At 40.9% G+C, this 25,524-nt stretch overlaps 1 protein-coding gene across 4 annotated transcripts in view; it reads right to left on the minus strand.

The window, feature by feature from the left end:
• NHSL1 (NHS like 1) overlaps nt 1–9,899 on the minus strand; it is a 65,821-nt gene extending 55,922 nt beyond the window's left edge. For 2 of the 4 annotated variants that reach the window (XM_042987217.1, XM_042987215.1), the window contains exons 1-2: nt 9,840–9,899; nt 6,996–7,148 (exon numbers count right to left, since the gene is read on the minus strand). In XM_042987217.1, coding sequence (XP_042843151.1) covers nt 6,996–7,148; nt 9,840–9,897 — 211 coding nt within the window. In that variant the 5' untranslated portion in view covers nt 9,898–9,899. Of the gene's footprint in view, nt 1–6,866; nt 7,149–9,839 lie in introns of all 4 variants that reach the window. The other 2 variants (XM_042987216.1, XM_042987214.1) reach the window with 1 other exon arrangement.
• Between the last annotated feature and the right edge of the window lie 15,625 nt (nt 9,900–25,524).

Below are 25,524 nucleotides of genomic sequence, written 5' to 3' on the forward strand. Positions count from 1 at the left end.
ATGTGGGGCTCGAACTCAGGAAACCACGAGATCATGACCTGAGCCGAAGTCGGACGCTTACCAACTAAGCCACCCAGGTGCCTGTCCCTGTGACCTTTCTGAATGTTGAGGACAAGCATCCAAGCGGTTTGTCTTCTCAGTGCCCTTAGGATCGGAGATCTGAACAGGTCGGCATGGGCTGAGCAAGAAACCGGATTCCATATCCTGACCTAGTCATCTTTCAACTGCAAAGTAGCTATAAGATAATCCCATCTCTTCTCTGGGCCTTGCTTTACTTACCTACAAAATGCAGAGGGGGTTATTAATCAGAGGATGTGGGAGGGCCCTTCCAGCTCTACCAGTCCAGACATCTTTCAGAGGTGGATGGAGGGTGGGAGAAAAAGGCACCTTGCTTATGTGAATGAAATGAACCTCGGGGTCAAGTGCCTGTGGCTGTCCCTGTCATCTGACTATGTTTCTTGTTTTGTTCCTCTTTCCCTCCTCCCCACAGCATATCTCTGGAGCATAATGGATAGAAGAGAAGGCAGCAGCTAAGTCACGACAGGACATCATTTGGGAAAGAGGGCTGAGATTTATAAAATCTCCGTTGTATTCCATTGCACTTAAATGAAAATCCACCCTGCCCTCCACAAACAGTGCTTCCAGCTTAAGGGGTGGGAACTTTGAGGTACTTTACAAAAGTAAGTTCATTTTATTCCCACAAACACAGACACTGTGGTCTTTATTTTACAGATGAGAAAACAAGTTCAAAATGTTGAAGAAATAAACTCAAAATTAAACTCAAATCATAGATGCCGAGTACCTAACAGGCAGGATTTGAACCTAGACATGTCCATGCTCTTTTCATTACACCTGGATTTTTCCTGTTGGAAAACAAGAACAACAGGAGGTTTCTAGAGGTTAGGCCAACATTCTACTTTTTGACCAGGGTAATGGTTACATTGATATTTACTTTACAATTATTTGTTACATGGTAGATGTTTTAGGTACTTGTGTGACATGTCACAACTTTTAAAAAGTGACCAAAAAGAAAAAGAATTCAAGGTTTAGCCCAGGTGGGCAAAGCAAGATGTTCACCTTGAGTGTGTCCAAGATGGTGAACGGACACACCATTCCAGAAGACAGAGCTCTCAGTCAACATCCACAAGCCTCCATCTACAAACAGGCCTGTGCAAGGTGCCACAGGACCCCCAAGAGGAGCATCTATAGCCAAAGCCACAGGGCATCTGGGATCCCCTAGCGACCCACGTGCCAAGGCGCCTCATCAAACCCAGAGAGAATCTCACCACCTCTCCCAGAACAGACTCATCTAAGCCAAAAGCGAACTAGGAGGCTCCTCGCCAATGGAAGGTAGATGCAGTGTCCCTTAGATAACATCTGTGTGTCAGGAATGACCAGCGGAACCTGGCTGGAACGAACTTGAAAACTTGTTCATGATTTTAAGAAAGGTGCACCGTTCTCCGGTGTTGAACACGTTGGTGTGTGTACTATCGTTTTTAACCACTTGGTACAAACAGTCATTTCTTCACACTGCAAATCTTCAGTTCCTGTAATAGATATAACCAACCGCTGACTGAATTAACGCAGGTCAGATCCCTGCACTCACACTTCTAATTCTAGAACCACAGAGCGGGCTGACCTGCTAAAATGCATTTCTTCAGGGAGGCTATAGCTGTGACTAGAGAACATTTTTGATACAACAACAGATGCTCTGGGAACTAATTCTGGCAGGGGTGGACACAGACACAGTAACTAAACTGCCTGTTAAACATACTGTGAGAAATTATGTTTCTCTCTCTCTCTCTCTCTCTCTCTCTCTCTCTCACGTTGGGCTTTCGGGGGAGGGAGGCTTGAAAATAAGGTGTCTTTATCTCAGCCCTTAATATGCTCATAATTGTCGAACGGGGTCTACACTTACAAAAAAATAAAATCTGAAGCTTTCATCAAGGCCCCATCCCTCAACTCCACTTTTCCTATTTAGTGTGGCCCTTTTAATGATGCTAAAGATCATCCAGATAAAACTTGAGTTAAGTAGATGTGAGTCATCATCACATCCAACTCTGATAAAGTTTATGAACTGTTCAAACAACTAGGGAGATTAAAAGGTAGAATTCTTCTGGAAATTCAGTGAAAAGCTAAGTGAATTCTTTACAGATAAGGGGACCCATCTTTAGAAATTAACTCTTCATTGTCAGCCAGATGTCCCGTTAAGCCAAATACCAGATTACCATTTATATATCTAGGTACATGGGGGCGCCTGGGTGGCTCAGTCGGTTAAACGTCCGACTTTGGCTCAGGTCGTGATCTCACGGTTCGTGGGTTCGAGCCCCGCGTCAGACTCTGTGCTGACAGCTCGGAGCCTGGAGCCTGCTTCGGATTCTGCGTCTCCTTTTCTCTCTCTCTCTCTGCCCCTCCCCCACTCATGCTCTGTCTCTCTCTGTCTCTCAAAAATAATAAATAAATGTTACAAAAAATTATAAATCTAGGTACATGTATGTGGTCATTAGCAGTAAATCATTACCTAAATCTCTAGCAACAAATCAACAAAAGCAAATCATTTGCTCTAAAAATATGGCCACCAAATTCTATCAAATTCTCCAGAGACTAGCCAACAACAAATACAAAAGATCTCTGCTCTGTTTGGACCAGAACAGAGTGAACTTGTACATGGAAGACACCTGCTCCAGCCATTCGAGATGCCATTTTACAAACTGCCCACCTCCTCTTTGATGGCAGGATGAGAGGGGGGCAGACGTGGGGGAAGGGGTCTCCCAAAGCTTTTCTTTTCCAGCTGACTGAGCTCTCTACCTGCCCACTGTACTTCATATACCTCTCCATTACACCACTGTCTATTTACTTCAGTCTTGACACAAGACAGCAAGCTCAGCTCTTTAAGGTTAGGGACCCATGTACTTTCATTAGTTCATCTAAAAACTCCTGGCATAGTACCGAATTGATGCTCAAATACTTACTACATTGAGTTTATCATCTGCCTTTATGTGCTAACTCAAACTTAGCTTTTTCATGAAAACATTTTCCAGTAAAACCTTCAGTACCTACCTGTATTTCTGCATTAGTTTAATAAGCCAATGTTTATAACACTTAGTTATGAATTTATTAGTACTCACTGTATCATTTCCCTCCATATTTTATGATGCTTGAGAGCTGAGCTCCTTGTAAAAACCGACAGAAGAACTGATACAATGGGCATTTAATGATTATGAAAAAGTGCCAACCTGTTTAGCATTAAAGAATAGTATTCCTTCCTTGAAATTATGGATGTTGGATATTCCTATGAAATTATGGATAAGGTCACAGTAAGAAGAGAAGGAACAAAATAGATTACTCATTGTGAATAATTAGCTACCTTTCTATATATTTTTTAAAGGTTATTTATTTTTGAAAGAGAGAGAGAGAGAGAGAGAGAGAGAGAGAGAGAGAGAGAATCCCAAGCAGGATCCGTGCTGTCAGCACAGAGCCCGACTTGGGGCTCGAACTCACCAACCGTGAGATGGTGACCTGAGCCAAAATCAAGGGTCCAACACTCAACCATCTGAGCCACCCAGGTGCCCCAATTACCTTCCTATATTTTTAAGCAAAGAACATTGAGGTCAAATTAACTTAGACTGATAGCTTTTGTATAACATCATACCTTGATAGTGCCATATATTCAGGGACTGAACTTTTTTCTGTTTAATCTTCACTCATAATGAGGCAATAAATGCTCTGTACTCATGTTTATCTTGAGTTGCTAGCATGATGTATGGGAGGTGTGGTTCATGAAGTTCTGTACGCGTGATTAAAAGTAAATAAATAAAGAGAAAAACAACTCAGCTGCTCTCTCCCATTTCAATCACTATTCTTAAAGTTATTATTTACCTAAAATCTCTTAGGGAGTATTTAAATCCAGACTTTAAAAGTTGAGCTCCAAGAATTTTCCAAAGTTGTTAATTTTATTAAATAGTAAATCCCTTTGATGAGGCATTTTAGGGCATTAAAGCAATTACTAAGGCATTTGCCTTTTCAAGATAAAATTCAAGTGTAGGCAAAACCAGTGGTGATGATATTTCATATGGGGCTACTGAATAATCAAAAAGAAAATAAAATCAGAGAAATCTATATACAGATGTTCAATCTTCTATGGGAAGAAAAGAGACACTGTGATCTGATACTTGAAAACACATGAAAGAGGTAGCAAAGTACAATTTCCTGGAGAGTGATCAAAAAAAAATTAAAAAAAAAAAAAAAAAAAAAAAAAGCCAGGCCTGATATTCAAACTCACACATACCTTCCTGAGAGCTTCTCCACAAGCCAGACAGTGAGTGCAGTGCTCTGTTGTTCATAGCTCTTGAGAGAAATGTTAACAATGGCATGGCCTCAGGGGTGTGTCCCGGGAACTGTGCCATTTAATATTCTTATTAATTATTTGGGGGAAGAAGGTGAGCTATAAGGAGAGAAGCTCTTGCTCAAAAGGTACTGAAGATAAATCACTAGGTAGTGAAGGGATGTAGCAGAAATTTTGGTTGGATTTAGGTACATCATGAACGCAACCAAGGTCAAGTACAATTCCAAGGCTGTATGAAAGAGCCCAACTAATGCAGTTCTTTTCACTTTAAGCTTACAGTCGCTAAATATATGGCCAGCTAAATGAAAAAGGGGACCCAATAACCTAATTTCTGTACAGTCCAATGCCAAGACTGGAAGATACAAGATACCGTAAGATACATGAGGTAATCTAAGCATTAGAAAAGATTCAAGGAAAAAAAACTAAGGCTATCATCTAAATGTTTGTATAGTTCTGTTCAGAATACCAAGTCTATTTTGAGTCAATAGATAGCTATTCCTTCTTTCTCTAAGCAGAAATTATCTGCTTTCTGGGGTGCCTGGGTGGCTCAGTCGGTTAAACATCCAACTTTGGCTCAGGTCATGATGCCGCGGTTCATGAGTTTGAGCCTTGCACCAGGCTCTGCGCTGGTGATGTGGAGCCTGCTTGAGATTCTCTCTCTCTCTCTCTCTCTCTCTCTCTCTCTCTGCTCCTTCCCCACTTGCGTGCACGTGCACTGTCTCTCTCTCTCTCTCTCTCTCAAAACAAACAAACAAAAAAGAACGAAAGAAACTATCTGCTTTCTCTAATTCCTATACAGCAATTTTTGGCACATCTCTTGAGAATTTTTCACCGTTCTGACCTGTACTATAGAAGTAAAAATTCCTTGAGAGCCAAGACCCCGCCTTTATAGCCTGCATTTCTGCCAGAACAAAAGATTTCCAACAAGCGGATGTTAAAGCCAATATAATGCAGCGGTTAAGAATATGGGCTCTGCAGCTTAGGACTGTTGAAGTTTACATCCTGGTCTCATCATTAACTAACTTTGAGGGCAGCCAGGTGGTTCAGTGGGTTAATCGTCTGACTTTGGCTTAGGTCATGATCTTGTGGCTCCTGAGTTCGAGCACGGCTTCAGATCCTGTCTCCCTCTCTCTTTGCCCTCCCCTTGCCCCAGCTCTTGCTCTCAAAAATAAATAAATTAAAAAATAAATAAAACCAAACAAAAAACTAACTTTGAGATCTCAGGCAAGTTTCTAATCTGTGTATCTCCACCTCACCACCTGTAAAATTTGCATTAAAATAGTAAAAAGATTATTGTGAGGATTAAATGAGATAATACGTGTAATGGGGTTAGAACTGAAGCTGGCATATAGACAAGTGTTTAATAAATATGAGTTGGGGTCCTCATGCTGGGATTCCCTTGAATCAATAACAGATTTCTTCCAGATTTAAGTCTTTCACAAGTAGATAAGATACAGGACATCCAGTTAAATTTCAGATAAACAACAAGTACTTTTTTTTTTTTTTTTAGGTTTATATATTTATTTATTTACTTTAGGAATCTTTACATTCAACGTGGTGGTCAAACTCAGGACCCTGAGATCAGTGTTGCATGGCTCCGATCAAGCCAGCCAGGCACCCCAGCAACAAGTACTTTTTAAATAAAACTACGCCCCAAATATTGCCTGGTAGGAGAAAACTGGTGGTAGAGTGAGAACATTAGTTTGCTGTTTTAAGAAAAAAGTCTCTGAATCTTAAAAGACACTCCTTCATTTAAAGAACTTCTTCCCTTCATCATTTTTTTTTTTTTTTTTTTTTTTTTTTTTTTTTTGAGAGAGAGCAAGACAACATGTGAGCAGGGGAGGGCCAGACAGAGAGGAGGGAGAGAATCCCAAGCCGGCTCCACACTGTCAGTGCGGAGCCCGATGTGGGACGCGAACTCACAAACATGATCTGAGCTGAAACTGAGAGCTGGACACTTAACCGACTGAGCCACCCAGGGACCCCTCTTCTTTATCACTTTTGAGAAGCCCTCCCTGCCACACATTCAGATTCCTCCACATCCACAGTAAGGTGAAGTGAAAATGAAAATTTTAAACTAGATACAGGAGTACACGCTTCCTGTATTTCTCACTGGCCGCTGCGTTGTCTGCCCGTCTGTTGACAGAACCTGTGCTTAATAGGAGACCAGCTGGGTGCCGCCCACATTCTGATAAAACAAACCACTGTGAGCGCTTTCAAAGTCTATATGTAGGTCCCCTTTTCACCCAACTCGAACGAAGCAGAAACAGACCACTAGAAAGTATTAGCTGTTACAAATTTGCTTTGAACACTTCCGATGGTTCAAGAAAGGCGATGGCAAAGCTTCCCATGTAAGCAGGGTTCATTTGGATTCAACTGGTACCCGTGGCTTGAACACGCGAGAGAGTTTCTAAGCAGGGGTGGGGTCTTTGAGGACAGATCTGCGTGTCTGTAAACTGGCAGGTTCCCACAGAAACCAGGACATCACAGGCTTGTATTAGGTTGTAAGTATTCATGATACCTTGAAAGAAACAGCGGACTGTATGTTCTCTATAAATAGGTCTTCTTTTACAAATAGCAATCGAATTTGTGCTTTCATTTCTAGCGGTCGGTGATCCAAGAACCGCAAGCTGGCAGCATGCGATCTTACCCCTCAATACTGATTTGAGGTTGAGCTTGGCCTGGCGGTGCAGGTCCTCCACACAGGGCGGTCTCATGGCGGGAAGGAACACATTCTCCTGCTGGTGCCATGGGGCCGTGTAGTGGACTGTCCATCTACTCTCCTCATCTAGGTTGGAAACAGCTGCAGAAAGAAAGGCAGAATAAATTACGGTGTCAAAATAAGCTGCTGTGGCTTCAAATATTTTATGTCAAGATGGGTTTCTGGTGCCTAACACACCCACGGGGTAAGGGCCGACAAGGGGGAAGTGGAGCAAATTCTGAATAAGAGTTAACCTTAGGCTCCAGGGGTCCTGCACACACAGTGTTTTGCCCCTAAAGGGAAAGCTGAAACTGTCCATCACCCCCCACAACGTTTTGGCAGAATTGTTTCCTCAGTTGATGGCTTTCCAGCATTTTAGGCACTTCTTCTGCTCCAAAGTTAGAAAACAATTAAGAAAACTGATAGAGGGGCGCCAGGGTGGCTCAGCGGGTTAAGCGTCCGACCCGATTTCGGCTCGGGTCGTGATCTCACAGTTCATGAGATCGAGGCCCACGTCGGGCTCTGTGCTGACAGTGTGGAGCCTGCTTAGGATTGTCTCAGCCCCTCCTCTGCTTGCGTGTACATGCACACTCGCTCTCTCTCAAAATAAATTTAAAAAGAAAAGAAAATTGATAGAGACCTCCAATTCCTACTTAACTCCACCATAACGAGTATATATTATCTAATCATACAATGCCATTGCATCAGTAAATGTTAGATTGCCAAGACAAATACAAATTTCCTACTAAGAGTTTGAGACCAAATCTGTCCCCTCTAAACCATTACTTTAAGACATCACTGTAATAAACACAATTAAAAAAAAAAATTAAGCATATTCAGTATGTCAAAATACATTTTAAATAGCATATCTAAAAGAAGTAGAAATCAATTTGTGTGACAAAATTTTCTCTACATTTCCTGCTTTCGTAGAATACTTTTCTTTCCATAGAATACTTTTATATTAAAAAATTTAATTCCAATGCAATTAACTTTTCCCAAAATAATCCAATTCAGTTGAATCTTCCTAACACAAAAGAGGATGTCAGAGGAGGAAATGATAGGTAATCATGAGAGTACCCTAAATCTCTATAATAATTTTCCTTGATTCCTCCAAGGGCTGGGGATCTCGGTGTCTATTTCATTTTTTCCTGAGAACACAGACTAAGTGTCTTAGTGTTCAAGATAAAATGAACAAGCATGCGTGAACTACTGAACTCTTCTATTTGGACACTTTTCAAATTAAGTCAAAGTACCTAACAGCACCGTATTAGAGCTACTATAAAGATCATATGAAATAATACATGTAAAGCATGATTGTAGCAGGAGCAGTGAAGTTACTCTAACGAGGCCCCCGACTTTATAGCTATGGCTGAAGGGGAACCTGGCCTTTCTTAGTGCCCCGAGGCACCTGAGTCACAGGGTAGGTCTCCCCCATAGCCCATCTTTTCTATAGCTGCTAAATGCTACAAGTCTCGTCTCCAAATAATTCATTTCTCAAATCACCCCACCTTCTCCATAAATTGCTAAATGGGAAAATAAACATTGAGAACTAGACATCAAGCTAAAAACAGAAACGTCTGTGTGCTTTCTGCTGTTTTAATGGTTGACAGGAACAGCATGTAAATTAGGCACCTGGTATTTCACGTAACCTCTGGTTGAACAATGTTTTGCATGGTGCTTGTAACCATCAATCTAAATACATAAAATCCACAAAGCCGTGACTTAGTCCTTATGTATGTGCCTGGGAATCTTGAGCAGCGCGCAACTCACCGTATGTCCTCCAAAGGGTAGCCGTGGTTAACTGCAATGTTTTGCGCCGATGGGCATTTATCTGAGACTGAATTACCGTGCCTCATGGTTGGAAAATATTGAAAAGCGAAACTTCCCATTTACCAATTACAAATCAAATCCAAGTAATGGTTCTTGTGTCTGTGCAATCATACCGTCAGCCCCATTGTGCAGCTACCAACTGGCTCCTATGAAAGGACAGTTGTCTCTTCTCTGGAGCATCTCACTCTTGCCAGGGCAGATTTTAATCGATCCGTCCAAAGATAGCCTTCCACCAAGGGAGCTACAGAGAATGAGCCGAGAGTGCTGTTTTTTGTTGCTTTTTCCAGTATCTCTCTTACCAGTTCTCTAACCCATCCACATTTAGCTAGTTTAAATTACTGGTCGAAAAACTACATTAAACTAATCCCACACCTATGTAAAATTAAAACCATGTGTTTGTAAAATTTATACTCTGCAAAGAATGAAGAAGCACCTGAATTAAGGAAATTTAAAACACCGGTAAGTACACAATGCAACCATGCCACAAAAGCTGTACTCTATACAGTGACTGAACAGTCTAGACAGAGTTTGTCCTCGAGCTCTAAAATACATAACAGACAGTTCCAGGGAGTTTTAGAGGATCATCCCCATCAAAAATACGTGATAGATCACACACGGCCTCCCTGCACAGTAAGCCAAAGAACCAAAAAACCATATATCAAGGTGGACGTAAGGTAAACACAAGGTTTTTTCCCCCTTTTTCAAAGGGCTTCTTTTGAGAAGCACAAAAGAAGCAAATTCACCTAAAATCCCAACCATAAATAAGACATGCTAAAATCACATAATTCTGCCCTAGAGTTATAAAATCTGAGGTATTTGAACAACCTGGTGAAGAATAGAGTTTAATTTGTGCTAATTATATTGTTTCACATTTTAATTTCATCACGCAAAAAGATGTAGTACATAAACACACACACACACACACACACACACCCCACGGGCGGTGGGGTAGAAATTACTTACTTTTTTTCTTAAAAAGTTTAATTAAAGACTTGATTTTTGCATTAATGAAGACCACCATTTCCAGATGCCTGCATAGAGCTTAGAAATTTAAATCACATTAGAAGCTCAACCCATCAAGCAGGTGGCGAGCTGTATCCTTCCGCTCCAGATTCTAACTTTCTTCTTCCAGTCTCAAATCCTTAGACATCTGCCGGGGGGCTGATGTAATGTTGAGGTTGAGTTTATTGTCAGGCAGTTTCAACCCATTAACAGTCCTTGAACCTGAAAAGCTCCCAGTGAAACCTAATCTTTAAGGCTGAGAGCCGCAGTGACAAAGTGTACAGGAAGAAAGAGAAAGCCAATCACAATTCTTATTTGCATGATAGCCACATCAGTCTTTCTGCCTCGGTGCTCACTTATTCACTTTCTCTCCAACAGATCAGAAGTTTCTCCTCTCTGGAGTCCACAAAAACAGTGCAGATTTTCCTCTACGCAAGTCAAGGCGAAGCAAATGTGTGCCCCATTTTCACTAGGCTACTAGGAACATCCAGATCTTTTTTACTGGAGCCCACAAGAGTCTTACAGCAAGTATGTTTTGATTCTTGGACTCTCCAGTTCATTCAGGCATTTGAACTGATTTGGTGGGGGTGTGGGGGGGAAGAGCCAAACTATTGTTTCCCCGACCACGCCCCCAGGCTCTGCCTCCCATACCAAAGGAACCTTTACAAGCAGTAAAACTTTACGACAGAATCTCCTCAGAGCTGTAAATGATGACTTCGTTGCATTTTCATGGAAATTAGTACCTCCTGGCTTCTTACCAAGTGGGTTTTGTTTGTTTGGTTTTGGTTTTGATTTTTTTTTTTTCCCAGTGACTGAGAATCAGCATTGTAATTGTACTGTAATGATTTAAATCTGACTCTACACTCCCCCCCCCCCCAGAATAGTAATTCCAAACAAACATTATTTACGTTCTCTCTTTAACTTGAATAATACACATTACTGGATTTGGTTCTTCTGTCCATTTGCAATTAACCTCCCAGAACTGGGGAAACAAATAGAAAGGGAAGAATCGGAAATAATAATACACAAGCCGGCACTAGAAAAATATCTTCTGGGGTAAAGGGACTGGAACAAAAAGGAAAACCCAGGTCGGGAAATACTATGAAAACGGACCAAGGGAAAGAATGATCCTTATACCTCTGCCGACTTTCAATTCATGGCAGAACGGTTCTGGAGACATGTTAGACAACCTCTTGTTTCATAGCTTAGGGCCAGACTTATAAATGAATGGAAAAATGTAATAATCCACTAATGCAAAACATTTAGTTTATAACAAAAGCTCTTAGTCAAAGAAGAAAATTTATATAAGGGGCTCCCTCTAGGGAAAGCTTTGGAATGATTCCTCCCCAAATGTTCCCTGCCACCCCCCCAACACCCTTAATCTTAGATTTTGGACAACAGCAAAAACAAAGCCAACAAAAAAGTAAAACACACATATTATCATCTCACCATACATATTATCACAGATTTCCAATTTGTGTTCTCTCATCCTACACATAGCCTTACTTACAAGTAATTACACGGCCAGATGGCAAACAAGAAGTGACTCAAATGAGAAACGACTCCAAAGTTAAATTATATAGCTGCCTTAAATTAGCGAGCGAAATTCCCCTTAGGAAAACAAATTTATAAGCAAGAGTTATCTGGCTCTGCGTCTCGGCCTCACTGCATTAGAGACAGGTAGTAGCATCGGATGGGCTCAGGACAAGAGCTGTCCTCTTCACAACCCACAAGTTTCCGAGGTTAAATGTCACACCACCTACTTGCCGTTGACAACAGCATGCACGTATACAGCCACGGCTTCCAAACACTCATTAAAAAGGTATCTTGAGCACAATACTAAGCGTCATGCATTTGGGGGTACAACCATGAGGTCCTATATTCTTTTAAGCATGGAGCTTATATTATTTGACGATAGACTACAATCACATGACATGTGAGAAGGCAGTGAGTGCAATGGGCAAAAAAAGAAGTTGAACAGGATAAAAACAATTTTAGGGCGGGGGAAATGGCCAGGTTGCAGCATCAAATAAAAGTCAGGGCAGACCTCACTGACACGGTGAGATTTGAGTAAAAACCTTAAGGAGGAAATGCCAATAAAACAAACATCTACAGTGAATCCCACTGGTGCTCATGTAAGGAGGGACTATGTTTGCTGGGCAGGGGTGAGACCTTACCAGGACACCAGGACTAGTCGGAGAAGGGACTAGAGTCACTCTAAGCAAATGAACTGTCGTAGGAGTCCAAACGGAGTAATTTCCTTTCTCACTCCATATTAAGCTTCCTAGTAAGTGGCCAGAAGTGTGTTAAGACAATGCTGCTATTTGGTATTCGGTTACACGCTTGTCAGTGATAAGGCCAGGGGTAGAAATCAGGCTTCTGTCCCAGCATCCGGGGTACTTTGTCCTCTGTGCATTATTCCATGCCGTCTCCCCCGAGTCCAGATTTTCAGCTGTTGGCCAAATAAATTATGCTACTTACCATAGTACGCATTAGCTCGTATTTCCAAAGAGTTTATTAATTATAAAGATTTCCCAGACAGTTGTAGCATCTCTTACTTTCTACCCTGTATATCAGCATGAGAAGAAGGAAGTGGCTTAGAATCTGCATTGCCTCAGTGTCACAGTTTATTGAAGAGCCAGGTTTTTATGGAAGGGTCTAGTATTCTTTTTAATTTTTAGTTGCACCATTTATACATTCAACAGAGAATATATAAACCCACGGTACGTCTTCTTCCAACTTTAGGCCTGTAATAGCAGCAATTGTTTAAAAAAAAAAAAAAAAGGTCTAATATTCCAGACATGGAAAGTTGACGGCATGTCATAGGGAGGAGTAAAGAGCCCAACACTGGAGCCATCCCATCCAGGATACTAGCCACTTACTTACTAGAGGAGGGACCTCTCCATACCTTGGTTTTCTCATCTGTAAAATGGAGGCAATAATAGTATCGATGTTATAAGGTTACTATGAGGATTTAGGGAGTAATTATTGATATGTCCTTAGAACAGTACCTAGTACATGGTAAGCATGTATATTTGTTAGACGGATGAATGAAATCTTAAGAGATAGCTCAGCAGCCCTAAGCTTAATAAAGGGCCAGTCATGCTTTCATAGAAGAGAATCAACCTCACAGACCTCGCAGTCTTTCTGCTTGTCTCAGAGTTCAACTACCAGCTCCATGAATCATGGCTCTAAACCCACAACTTCCAGTTTCTATGCACTTACTATCTTCTCTACTGCCTAAAATTCTCTCTGTCCGTTTACAAAAAATTCTCGGTGGTCACCAGTGCACCTCTAACTAGAACCAATGGTCTCCTCTCTCCTCTTCGAATCATCTTTAATTACATACCACCAACGACCCAGTTCTTGAGCTTTTCATCAACACTTGCTCCTTTCCTACATCTGACGGTTCCTTCTCTGGATTCTAACAAACTTTTAACAAGCTTCCAAGAGCCTGTCCTTAAACCTTTGTCCTGTGCTACTTAACTTATTACGCCTTGAAACCTTAATGATTTTACTGGAGAACGGCAGGCAGGAAACAGTAAATTACAGCCCTTCAGGCAAGTCTAGCTGGCCCCTTTTTAAATTGTTGAACAAAAATGAAAAGAACAATATTTCATGATGCAAAAATTATATGAAATTCAAATTCTAGTGTCCAATAATAAAGGTGTATTGGAACATCACTATACCCATTAGTTTATCTACTGACTATGGCTGCTCTCAGGCTGTGTGCACCAAAGACTGCAGGGCCTGCAAAGTTGAAGATATTTACTCCCTGGACCTTTAGGGAAGAAGACTACTGATCCATGGATTAAGCTATTGCCTTTAAACCCTCAGCCATCTTCCTCTCAAACTACAGTCTTTCATTTGTCTGCCCTCCAGATCCATATTGCCAACCTCTACCTAAATTTCACATTATCTCATGCAGGATGTCTAATTTAAGTCAGTCTGCTTTCCTCCCAAACCCTTAGCCGCTTATCAAGAACTTTCTCATTTCTATTAGGGCTACAGTCAATTTTTCAGTGAACCAGAAGGTAGATTTCATCTTCAGTGAGAAACGAGAAAATTGTTATCTAGAAGCTAATGCAACGCAGGAGCTAAGATGAGAATCTGGGTGTCCTGATTTCTCTTTAATTAGCACATACTAAGTTGAGAAAAAAATATCTTTAGTACATTCAAGTTAATATATCTTACATAAAAGTCCTTATTAGGAGACATAAGTAATAAAAATATTTGAGAATCATTGTTCTCTAAAAATACTACCAAATATTACCAAAAAAAAAAAAAATGCTCTCCATCACTTGAAAAATCCTGGTGGCTTCTCCTGGTCTAGGGCATTCTATTACCACTTCTACTGTATAAATATTTGCATCCTTATAAAGTCCCAACATTACTGCTTAGTCTTTCTCTGAAATGAAATCTCATTTCTGACCAAACATTTAAAATTTTTCTTCTAGGAATCACCTGATTGTTTCTATAGTTATCTAACTACTTCTCGGGAGTAGGTACACAACACATTAGCAAAGAGATAAAGAAATATTTCACAAAGTAACACATATTCTAAAAAACTCAACTGTAAGTATGCATCTGCATTCCACCATTCAGCAATTTTACATCGAGAACTTGTTAACTGCCTTGCCTTCGACATCTGACATCCAGGTTAAAAGTAAATCCAACTTGGTCCCTGACCTTAGGAAGGTCAGAGTCTAATGGGGGTGACACACCCAAACAGATAAGAATAATAAAGTAATGAACAAGCATAGGGAAAGAGATAAGACCATGATGTTAATGGGAAAGATGGCAAAGGGCATCCACACCATTTGGAGAACAGAGAGGAAGAGAGGACTCTTAGAAAAAGCAGTCATGGGCACACAGAGGTTCTGAGGTTCCTGATAAGCTTATGGGGGGGGGGTGATGTGGAGAAAGACGGCAAGGGAGGTAGAGAGAGGCAGGGCCAGACCCTGAAGGGCTTTGCCTCCCACAAGGAGGTGGGTTTTCACTGGTGGGCCAGGGAGTCACTGGTGGAGTTGACAAGGGAAAGTTGAAGGGCCAGTGTCGCATTTCAAACAGATCACTTGTACAAGATGAGCAGTGGGTGTGAATGGACTCCACTGGGGGCAGAGAGAGAAGCTGGGAGCTGGTATAGCAACCCATGCCAGAGGTGAGGAGGTCTGAATCCATTTTTGCTCAGGGCGATTTTTCAACAACTCCCTTGGTCTTACCAGCCTGTATTTAAGTCTGTAACATGTATGTTTCAGGAACATATGCTTAAGGTATAAAAATTTTAAATTAAGCCTTAGCTGTATTTTATTTTATTTTATTTTATTTTATTTTATTTTATTTTAGAGAGAGAGAGAGAACTTGGGGGTGGGGGGAACAGAGGGAAATCTTAAGCAGGCTCTAACCTCGGCGTGGAGCCTGACTTGGGGCTCGATCTCACAGCCCTGGGATCCTGACCTATGCCAAAAACAAGAGTTGGACACTCAACCAACGGAGCCACCCAGGAGTCCCAAATCCTACGTGTTTAATAAAGGACTCTGTTTCCACACAGGTCTTCATCTTTACTATAACCTTAAAATACACCCTTATTGTTTTTATTAAGGATGAAAGATTATATGTTTAGCCCCAAAACCTTGTTAAGAGCAGAGCTGTCTATGGCTCCCAGTACTCACAGATAAGGCTTCTATCTCTTCTAGTCCTTCCCCATGTCCCCTATCTCCATTTCTGCAAATCTTCAGGCCATCCTCTGTGCATTCAATGCAGTTGGGGCATTACAAGTTTTTATGTGGAATCCAAAAAACTTTCACATACTTTGTTAAACAGTATTTACTAAATAAGAACACTTTCAAATACTCTCCACAAGAATTATATGCAGAAATGAGGTATGATTATGCCATATAATATACACATTTTGAATTAAACAAAATCTGAAGGCTTGATCAATTGGAAATGGGATGTATAATCAATAAAGATTACTGTGGTTTTTAAGCTGGAAGGCAGGGAAGGGGAAAAAATCTGATAAAATGGAGTACTGATCAGGGCCATGTACTAAAAGGTAATTTTCAGCTCTTGTCAAAGGAAATTTACCTCTTCAAAATGTAAAATTTCTCAGCCCAAACTTATCTATAAACAGGACTCGTGCTGTTAATTTGTTTCAGGCTATTAAAAAACCAAGCTTGACGTCTAAAAAGAAAGACTATCTGTGACTAAGTTAACTTAGGTGTCCTCATTATCTTTACATATGGTTAGAATGCATGAAATACAATTTTTAAATCCACAGACACACCCATTCATTCTTGTGCTTTTCAGACCTGGAGCACTGGAAAACATCATAGCAGAAAGTACCCAATACAAGGTCCTTGGGCCTATAAAACAAAATACATACACTTAATAGTAAGAGATTTTAGAGATATTTAAAAATTACCTAGCAGCATAAGCCATTTCAACATTCATAATAATGTTTTAGTAATAAACTTATAGAGAGCTTAGTCCTATCCTAGAGTCTTCTCACAACTCTAACTTTTGGAGGTAAAGATTAGGTCTCATGTTTTTATAAACACTTTCATTCACATTGAGCGCAAAGGTATATACAGTCTACAATTCTTATCTATCAAAATAACACTCATTATTGAAGCTGCAAAGCAAATAACACAGGCAGATGAACACAGTTAATAAACATATAAATAAGAGAGTAACTTTAAAACACAGGGCTATTACTCTGAAAAACAGTATGGAGGTTTCTCAAAAAATTAAAAATAGAACTACCCTACCACCTAGCAATTGCACCAGTAGGTATTTATCCAAAAATACAGGAGTGCTTTTTTCGAAGGGGCACACGCACCCCAATGTTTATAGCAGCACTGTTGACACTAGCCAAAGTATGGAAAGAGCCCAAATGTCCATCACCAGATGAATGGATAAAGAAGATGTGGTACATATAGATACGATGAAATATTACTCGGTGATCAAAAAGAATGAAATCTTGCCACTTGCAACAGTGTGGATAGAACTAGAGTATATTAGTTAAGTGAAATAAGTCAGAGGAAGACAAATATCATATGATTTCACTCATACGTGGAATTTAAGAAACCAAACAGATGAACATAAGGGAAGGGAAACAAAAATAACACAGAAACAGGAAGGGGGACAAACCATAAAAGACTCTTAAATACAGAGAACAAAATGAGGGTTGCTGAAGGGCTTGGGGTGGGGGGATGGGCTAAATGGGCAAAGGGCATTAAAGAGGAAACTTGTCGGGATGAGCACTGAGGGTTATATATAAGTGATGAATCACTAAATTCTATTCCTGAAGTCATTATTACATTGTATGTTAACTAACTTGGATGTAAATTTAAAAATAAACAAATAAGTAAATAATAAATAAATAAAATTGTAAAAAAAAAACAAACAAAAAAAACACAGGGCTACCAGGTAAAATACAAGATGTCCAGAGAGGAAATTGAATTTCAGGGAGATCAAATTTCACAAGAAAAGGATTTTTTAAAAAATCTACAGTAAAATTCATTTGTTAACACAACTGTAATTTAAGATATATATAACTGCCTTAAGGATTTAACACAACAGATGAAAAAAATATACTTTATATTATTCAAGACAAATTGAATTGACTATAGGTTCTTGCTGTTAGACACTGAACTGACTAGAAATAACCCAAAAGGTGAGTTGGTTACATGTGACTAAAGAATCTCTCTCTTATTTTTTCACAGCAGTTATTCTCACAAATTTCTACTATTCCTCTCTCAATAGTCTAAGACCTTAAGCATTCAAAACTTCTTCTTTGATTCACTGGTCAATTTTTTATTCCATTACTGAAAAGCTGCCATGTAAGAGAAATATTAGAGCCACTGCACAGGGAAAGGACCAGCCTGCCACCTTCCTAGTCCAGCAGACATAAAAGGGAGAAGCAATAACATGTGTCCCCTGGTGTGATGAAATACCAAGGATAAACATCACCTATAGTAAAATCAAGTTAAACATTTTTGAGAAGTTAAATATTTCCTGTGTAAAGGGAATACAAGAGCTAACAATGAACAGTCAAACTAAAAGTGGAACATTTTGCAGGTCTGGCCTCTCCAGTTATACAATTAAATAATAATGATAGGAATGTGCCAGATTAAAAGAGATTTAAGGAACACCACAGTCAGATGCATATCCTGGAGAGAACACAAGTTTTAGAGAAACTAGCTATAAAGAAAGGCATTACACAGCAAGTGAAGAAGTTTCAATTATGTACTGGGTGGGATCTCAGTCTTATGCTTTCTACAGTTATCTAATGATCACACACACACACACACACACACACACACACACACACACACAAAGTAATGTTGTAGAGGGTCGCCTAGGTGGCTCAATCAGTTAAGCGTCTGACCCTTGATTTCGGCTCTGGTCATGATCTCACAGTTCGTGAGTTTGAGCCCGCACTGGGCTCTGCACTGATGGTATGGAGCCTGCTTGGGATTCTCTCTCTCCTTTCTCTCTGCCCATCCCCTGCTCGGGCTCGCTCTCTCTCTCTCTCTCTCTCTCTCTCTCTCAAAATAAATAAACATTAAAAAAAATGTTTTTAATTTAAAAACAGTAACGTTCTGGAGGCACATCCCAGAAAGAAAACGTGTCTGATAACAGATGTTCATGAAGAATTATATTAATTGTCCCTTAAATTATGATATTTCATAAAAGTATGTTAAAAATCCCCAACATTCTAGAACTTCACTAGTGCAATGATCTTTTCTTTCTTCTGCTTCTGAATTAATCTTTAATGATGAATCATATGGCATATGGAAAGCAAGACCAGTGGAAATCTCCCCATCAGTATCTGGTGGGGGGAGCTGGTGGGTGTAGAAAGGGAAACCTTAAGAGATGATAATGTATCAGTTATTTAGAAGGAACCTGATCTGGCATCCACTTTGCCAGTTAACTCTGATGCTAGGAAACACCCTTTACTCTGCATATGTTGAAGCTAAAGGCTTCTGCTGTGGATCCTAGTTAATAATTTAATCTAAAACCATTGCTACCATCTGCTCGGGCAATTTCAAAACGTCTGCTACCATTGTGACGAGTTTAGTCAAGCCACAACATTCACGTGGCAAGTGCTGAACAAATGAAAGGCGAGGCAGACAGAAAACATGCTATGACAAAAAGAAACCCCAATCAAAAGTCTAAAACACAAAGGGAGCTCTGCTGACACAGCAGGCCAAGTTCAACCCTGCCCGCAGAGATGGAAGGATGCAATGTCTCTCTAATGCGGGGCAGGGGACAATCTGGAGACTGTCCCGAGATAATGGGCACGAGGCGGGGCTGACAGCGGAGAGCTCTGTGAGGGGAATGGGTCCTGAGGTTGGAAGAAATGGTGAGCGGGGTTATGGCAAGGGCAAGTTGAAAGGGGGAGATTTCCTATTTTCCTAGGCAGAGCTGAAGACAGTCTCAAAAGGCATCCAATCCACCGTTTTTTATTACACAAAACAAGTGACCTGCAGTACGTGCATCACAGAGCCATCCAGCACCCCCCGTGAATCCTCCTTTGTGTGCTCGAGTCGTTAGGACACCAGGCTCTCTCTGCCCTCACTGGGAGTAGGCTGGTGGGGCAGGGCTCCAACTGTCCACACTCATCTCTGCCCCGATGCCTTCGCACCTGTCATTCTTCCACCTGGGATGCTCCATCCCTGACTGATCCACTTGGCATGCCCTGGTTGTTTTTCCTTAAGATACATTCCTTGACAGAGCTTTAGTAACTCTTTAGTTCAAAAATACAGGCCATGTTCCCTCGAGTATAACTTCCTCAAAAGTGAACTACATCTGTCTCGCAGAAAGAACGAATGATTTCCTTAACTCTAAGCCTCTTATGCTTGTGCCAATTATTCTTCATGACATGTTGTAGAGCGCTAATCCATCCACCCACCTAGTACTGATTCATCTCATTCATTCTGCTCAGCCTATATGAGGAATATAAAGTCTCATTCAGGAGAAAAATAATGTACATGAGTTAGAGCTACATATCAATTAGTCCAATTCTAAAGTTAACTCACTTTGCCTTTCCTAATTCAATCATTCAAAACACAGAATGCTTATTAGGGGTGTACCATGTCTTACAGAAGAGGATAATTTTCTGTGCTATTTAAATTTGCCATAATTATATCCTTTTGTAATAAAAATAACTTAAAAGGAAATGAACCTTAAATTTGAAAAGAAAAAAAAAATCAATTCAACCTTCCTTTTAAAATCTTCAGGGAAGAAAGAAAAACAAAATCTCATCGCGGCCTGAAAAGCCAAAGAATAATGAATGTGATGATCTGAGAGATCTAATTTAAGAGCCACGTGATGAGCCGAAGTGCTTTATACTCTGGGCTCTCTTGCACCTCTAAAATTGGACAATATTAAGGATTCACTGATTGATGGTATTACAAAACTTACAAGAAATCTGTACTTGGGAATTTTCTACTTAGAAAAAGAACTAAGCAAAGGGCACATCCTCATCAAGACTACATGTGGGGTGGGACTGGGTGGGGTGGGGGGGACAGCTGACAAAATAAAGTAGAAGGTCGCCACCTACAGGCGGATGCTGTAAACTAACGAAACACTGGTACAGGACAATGACTCCTCTGCTACGGTCTCTTGACAGAAAAGCTTGGAAGAAACGGCTCTAATTTAACAAGTCTCAAAAGACCGTTCTCATCTTCCTCCACCAAAGGAAGACCCCTACTCTATAATCTCTGTGAATTTTCTTAAACTACCTCGCATCTGCAACCAAACGCAGCTTAAGGAAACACCCCTGAATTATGTAAAACATTTTTTATTGATTTTTTTTTAATGTTTATCTTTATTTTTGAGACAGAGACAGAGCATGAGCAGGGGAGCAGCAGAGAGAGAGGGAGACACAGAATCCGAAGCAGGCTCCAGGCTCTGAGCTGTCAGCGCAGAGCCTGACATGGGGCTCGAACCCACGAACTGTGAGATCATGACCTGAGCTGAAGTCAAACGCTTAACCACTGAGCCACCCAGGTGCCCCGAAAGTGTTTTCATGTAGGGAGAAAATGATTCTGAAGCCGTATTCCCCACAAACACACAAAACATGCTTTATTTAAAATGACTGAAGGAAAATGATTACTTATCATCACTTAAACTAATCACAGTGAATGATCAATAAATAGAAAGACTTAAAGCATCATTTGAAGGCATTGTTTTGTAAGCAACGCAACAACCTCACAAACTGTTCAGTTTTTCTTTTCTCTACTTCCTGTGATCTCTTGTATTGTTTCCCATATGGTTAAGATGAGCGCTACAATTAATAAACTGGTGTGACCAACTGCTTTTGTTAAGAGGCCAGCTGGTTCACACGCAAAATGATAATTAGACAAATTAAGACAGCCCGCTCTGCTTTGCTGATGAACTGACAGCAGCACTAGTTAAAATGTCTAAACTGTCTTTGGCTTTCTAGTCATCGCAAAGGTTGACCTAGGTGAAGATAACATTTGTCTCATTAGGGTTGGCTTAAAAAAAAAAAAAAAGAAGAAGAATTACACAGTCTGAAACTATTGGATAGACAGCAGCAGCATTCTTCAGAGAAACCCTAGCTCCTTATTAAGCGTGAGTGCTATGAGGATTCTGTAATTATGCTGGAGGGGTCACAGCAGGAGCAAAGGAAGGTCAGCCAGGCATAAAATGATGTTCCGAATTAGTCTGGAGGGTACAGAACTTTCATTAAAGTCAAGCAGTCAGAGACTTTTGAAAGGAATAAAACCTTTCCTGTGAGCTCGATGTTTCATACTCTTTCCCTGATTTTTTTTCTTTGCAATGGAGGGAGATAAGAATTATTTTTGATAACTGAACAGCAAATGGGAGCAAGACGCAAGGGTGAAGACATCAATCATTGCAGGGGGACATATGTTCAGTAGCTCTACGTTCTAGTAACCTAATACGTCTAAAGCAAGGAGTTCACAATGGAGATTCTGAACTGACGCCACAGAAGTGCCCCCATGCTTGCTGGCATTTCCCGGAACCAGAGGGCAATACAATTAGGGCACAGCTGGAAGGAAGGGAGGCGTGTTGATTGCACGGCCCACATAATTAGGCCCACACAGAATTTGAGAAAAATCAAATGGTAATCAAAGCAAGAATGCTGGTGCTAGATAATGGCTGGCCACTGACTTTGTTAAAATGATAGGCTTAGCTCCTCCCCAGCAGTATCACGAGGGCTCAAGACAGCAGACACACAAAAAAATGGAATTTGTCACATCTTAGCAAGTAAAATATTAGGAAGGGTTAAGACGAGCAGTTTTCCTCATGGACCTAACTAACAACAGTTTCAACATGCAGTCAAAAATAGGAAGCTTGGAATTGTAAAGACAGGTGCAGATAGTTCCTATTTCAGTGCACTGTATTTTGTTGTTGTTGTTGTTTTTATCGCTAAGGGGAAAAGGTGAAGGGAGTAGAAATCACCATAACGATTTTGACCCACAATAAAGACACAAAAGCAAGTATTTTCCCCGAACCAGGTAAAAAGAAAAGCGAGACAGATATTCGGGGAGAAAATGAAGCAGATAGGTTCTTATAACGCAACTTATTTTCCCAAACCTCGGTCAAATTGTACAGCAGCTCTCAGAAGAGTCAGCCCAACCCGTTTGTATCACCTTATCTGAAACACCCGTCTCTTTGTGAGTAGCAGTCCACACAAATCATTACATGATACAACAAGTTCAAATGAAGCTCCCGCTTTTCATTAGCAAACCACGTTTGATTGCATAAACACTGAGGCTCTCGCAGGCGGTCCTAAAACACCTGCACTTGTCTTGACATTTATGCACAACGGAATGGAATTATTTTATTCTAACTACTTTCTGAAGAGAAGTACTCACCAACTGTACCCCACTGGATAGAGGAATCGGGCACAGACTCCAGAGGATATATTACGTTCATTATCAAAACAAATCCCAGAGCGTCTATGGAGAGTTCATGCCAGCAGGATGTCCCGGGTTGAAATAGGACAAAATTCACTCTGTTGTTCGGTAACCTCCCTCCTTCCTCTTGTCAGTACAATCACAACTGCCCACCAACAACGGTAACTCTATTCCGAACTTTCCAGCTTCACTTAAATTGTGTTTGCTACCACCACTCTCCCTTGCTCCCCCCCATCCCAAAATCGCCTCTGCTTTCTGCAGCTGCTGAATGCCACAAATAGCTTCTTGTATAATTTGACTTAGAATGCACCCCAAACTAGACATGTTGAATGGCAATGTGAATGCTTCATTCAGAGAGAACTAAAATGTGTAGAATGCCCTAAAAACATCACAGTGGTAAAGAGGATCATTTGGGAGTCTTGGGGCAGAGAACTGCTTTCAGCAGTAGCCTGCAAATTCTTCTCAGGTCTATGCAAATGGCAAGAGAAGGGTTGCAGAAGATTCCCACAGGGATCAAAGGATTAGCTAATTTCCCTGGGTCTGCCCTGTCTGGATGGGGTTTCCCTAAAGTTGCCTCCATTCTCCACACACATTTTTCTTCCTCCTCTCCTAATAAAATGCACTTACTCTAAATCTATTCATGCTCTAGCATCAATGATCCATTCTTAGGTTAATTTTTGAGACTGTTTGCCTTAATGCTTTGTGTGTTCCACACACGGCAAGCCCCGTCTCTGATATTTTTGTGGGGCTAGAGCCAAATCCAAGCAGTTCACTTTGCAAAGTCAGTTACTCCACAAGCTGATATAACAGGACAGCATGTAACAAGAGGGCACCTGGCTGGCTCAGCCGGAAGAGTGTGTGATTCTTGGTCTTGGGGTCGTGAGTTTGAGCCCCATGTTGGGTGTAGAGATTACTTAAAAATAAAATCTTAAAAAAAAAAGTGACAACACATAATATTCATGGGTGCATTCAAAGAAAGAGGAAAAGCATCCATCTTTATGAAATGGATGAGGGAGGAAAAAAGCCAGGAACTTAAAAGCATCTATCCTACAGAGCTGCAACAGCCTAACCTCTATGAAAACTTCCCTTAGGAAATAGCTTGCAAATAACAAAATAAAAACTTCTGTACAGATAATGGCTATTTTCACTTCACAGATGTAAGTCGTTTTTTGAAAAGCTTCCCTGTATGTTGAAATTGGAATTTATTTTCCCGAATACCAAGTATATTGGCAATCAAATGATTGCGGGAGCTGGAGGTCAGGGAGAGGTAAGAGTTCAAGGACAACTCTTTTGGTTGCTAGGTAAAAATGGGAGCCAGAAGGATGAGGAGATTGCCTTTTACCGGCTCTCTTCCCATCATCCTCTGGGTGTCAGATTAACTGACATTTCCTTGGGAAAAGAAACCTTTCCTCACCCTCTGACTCTGTCTACACCTCCTATTAATCACCCTGATCAAGACCCCTGCTTTTCTTATTGCACTACCACTTGTTTTCGTACAGTTGCTTGTTTAGTGACTACACGTCCCACTAGACACATGATCTAGACACAAGATCCAGAGGCCGTGGCTGTCTGGATTCACAAGGCCTGGGGGCTGAGCACCAGATCCGATACGCAGTAGGCACACAAGTATTGTTTTATTAAAGGAATGAATTATAGAAGGAAAAACCTTCAACAAAACGAGATCCAGAGAATTTAGTTTTCTTCTGTGGTATTAAAGAACAACTAATGTTAAAGTCTCACAGTATTGGTGGACAGCTTTAACTAGACACAAAAGTTAATTTCAAAAAAAAAAAAAAAAACCACTTCATTCATTTCCAGCCTCGACTTGCTCATTAAAGACACTATACACCAAGCACAGTACTAGGCCCTGGTGAAACCCAGATGAAGACAACCTTCTCTTACAAAGTCTCCCTTGACCTTTTTGTCTCCCATGCCTTCTCCCCAGAAGAGTCATCACCCACTCCTTTGTGGCTTTATCCCTCCCTAATTTTACTTATCTATCTCCTCTACTAGGACCTTCGTTCCTTGAGGTTGGGAACCGGGCCTTTGTTGGTTTTGGAGACACCAGTTAAGTTTGTTGATTGAAGAGCAAAATGAATGAATAAGCAACCTATTCCTTATCTGTTAGGAATTCCATCGGATACAAGACTGATAAAATCAAATGGTAATAAGACACATTTTCAAAGAGAGGGTGCCCTCTAATGGGAACTAGAAGGAAATAATATCAGAGAAAATGAGGAAACACGACATAGCAGGTGGATGAGTGAGAGTTTGCTAGATGCAGAAGGATATGAAACACATTCCAACTAAACAAAAGAGCATGAGCAAAGGAACTGAGTCGTCTGTATGTTGGGAATACTGAGTTACGTGTGTAACGGATGGAGCACCTCGCCTGCACGGCCCCAAACCACCTTGTAGAATGCAGTGCATGTGAACGTCTAGCAGCTGAAAACCACATTTCCCAAACCCCCTTACACCTGGTTTGCAAAGCTGGTCCAGCTGGTGAATTTGACTGAGGACATCAGTCCACACTGCTGCTGCTTTGGCTATTTCTGCTGCTAAGTCTGACTGTGGGGGCATTTTGGTAGGAGTGGTAACTGACGTCTCAGTGCCCAATCACTACTTTTGTGGGGATGGGAGGCAGAGCGAATGGCATTCATCTGCTAGTAAGGTATACAGCTGAGGCAGTGTGGTCTTGGAGTCAAACACTGGGTGCCAGCTTCCTGACTGCA

Source organism: Panthera tigris, chromosome B2 (assembly GCF_018350195.1).
Source record: "Panthera tigris isolate Pti1 chromosome B2, P.tigris_Pti1_mat1.1, whole genome shotgun sequence".
Taxonomy (NCBI): domain Eukaryota; kingdom Metazoa; phylum Chordata; class Mammalia; order Carnivora; family Felidae; genus Panthera; species Panthera tigris.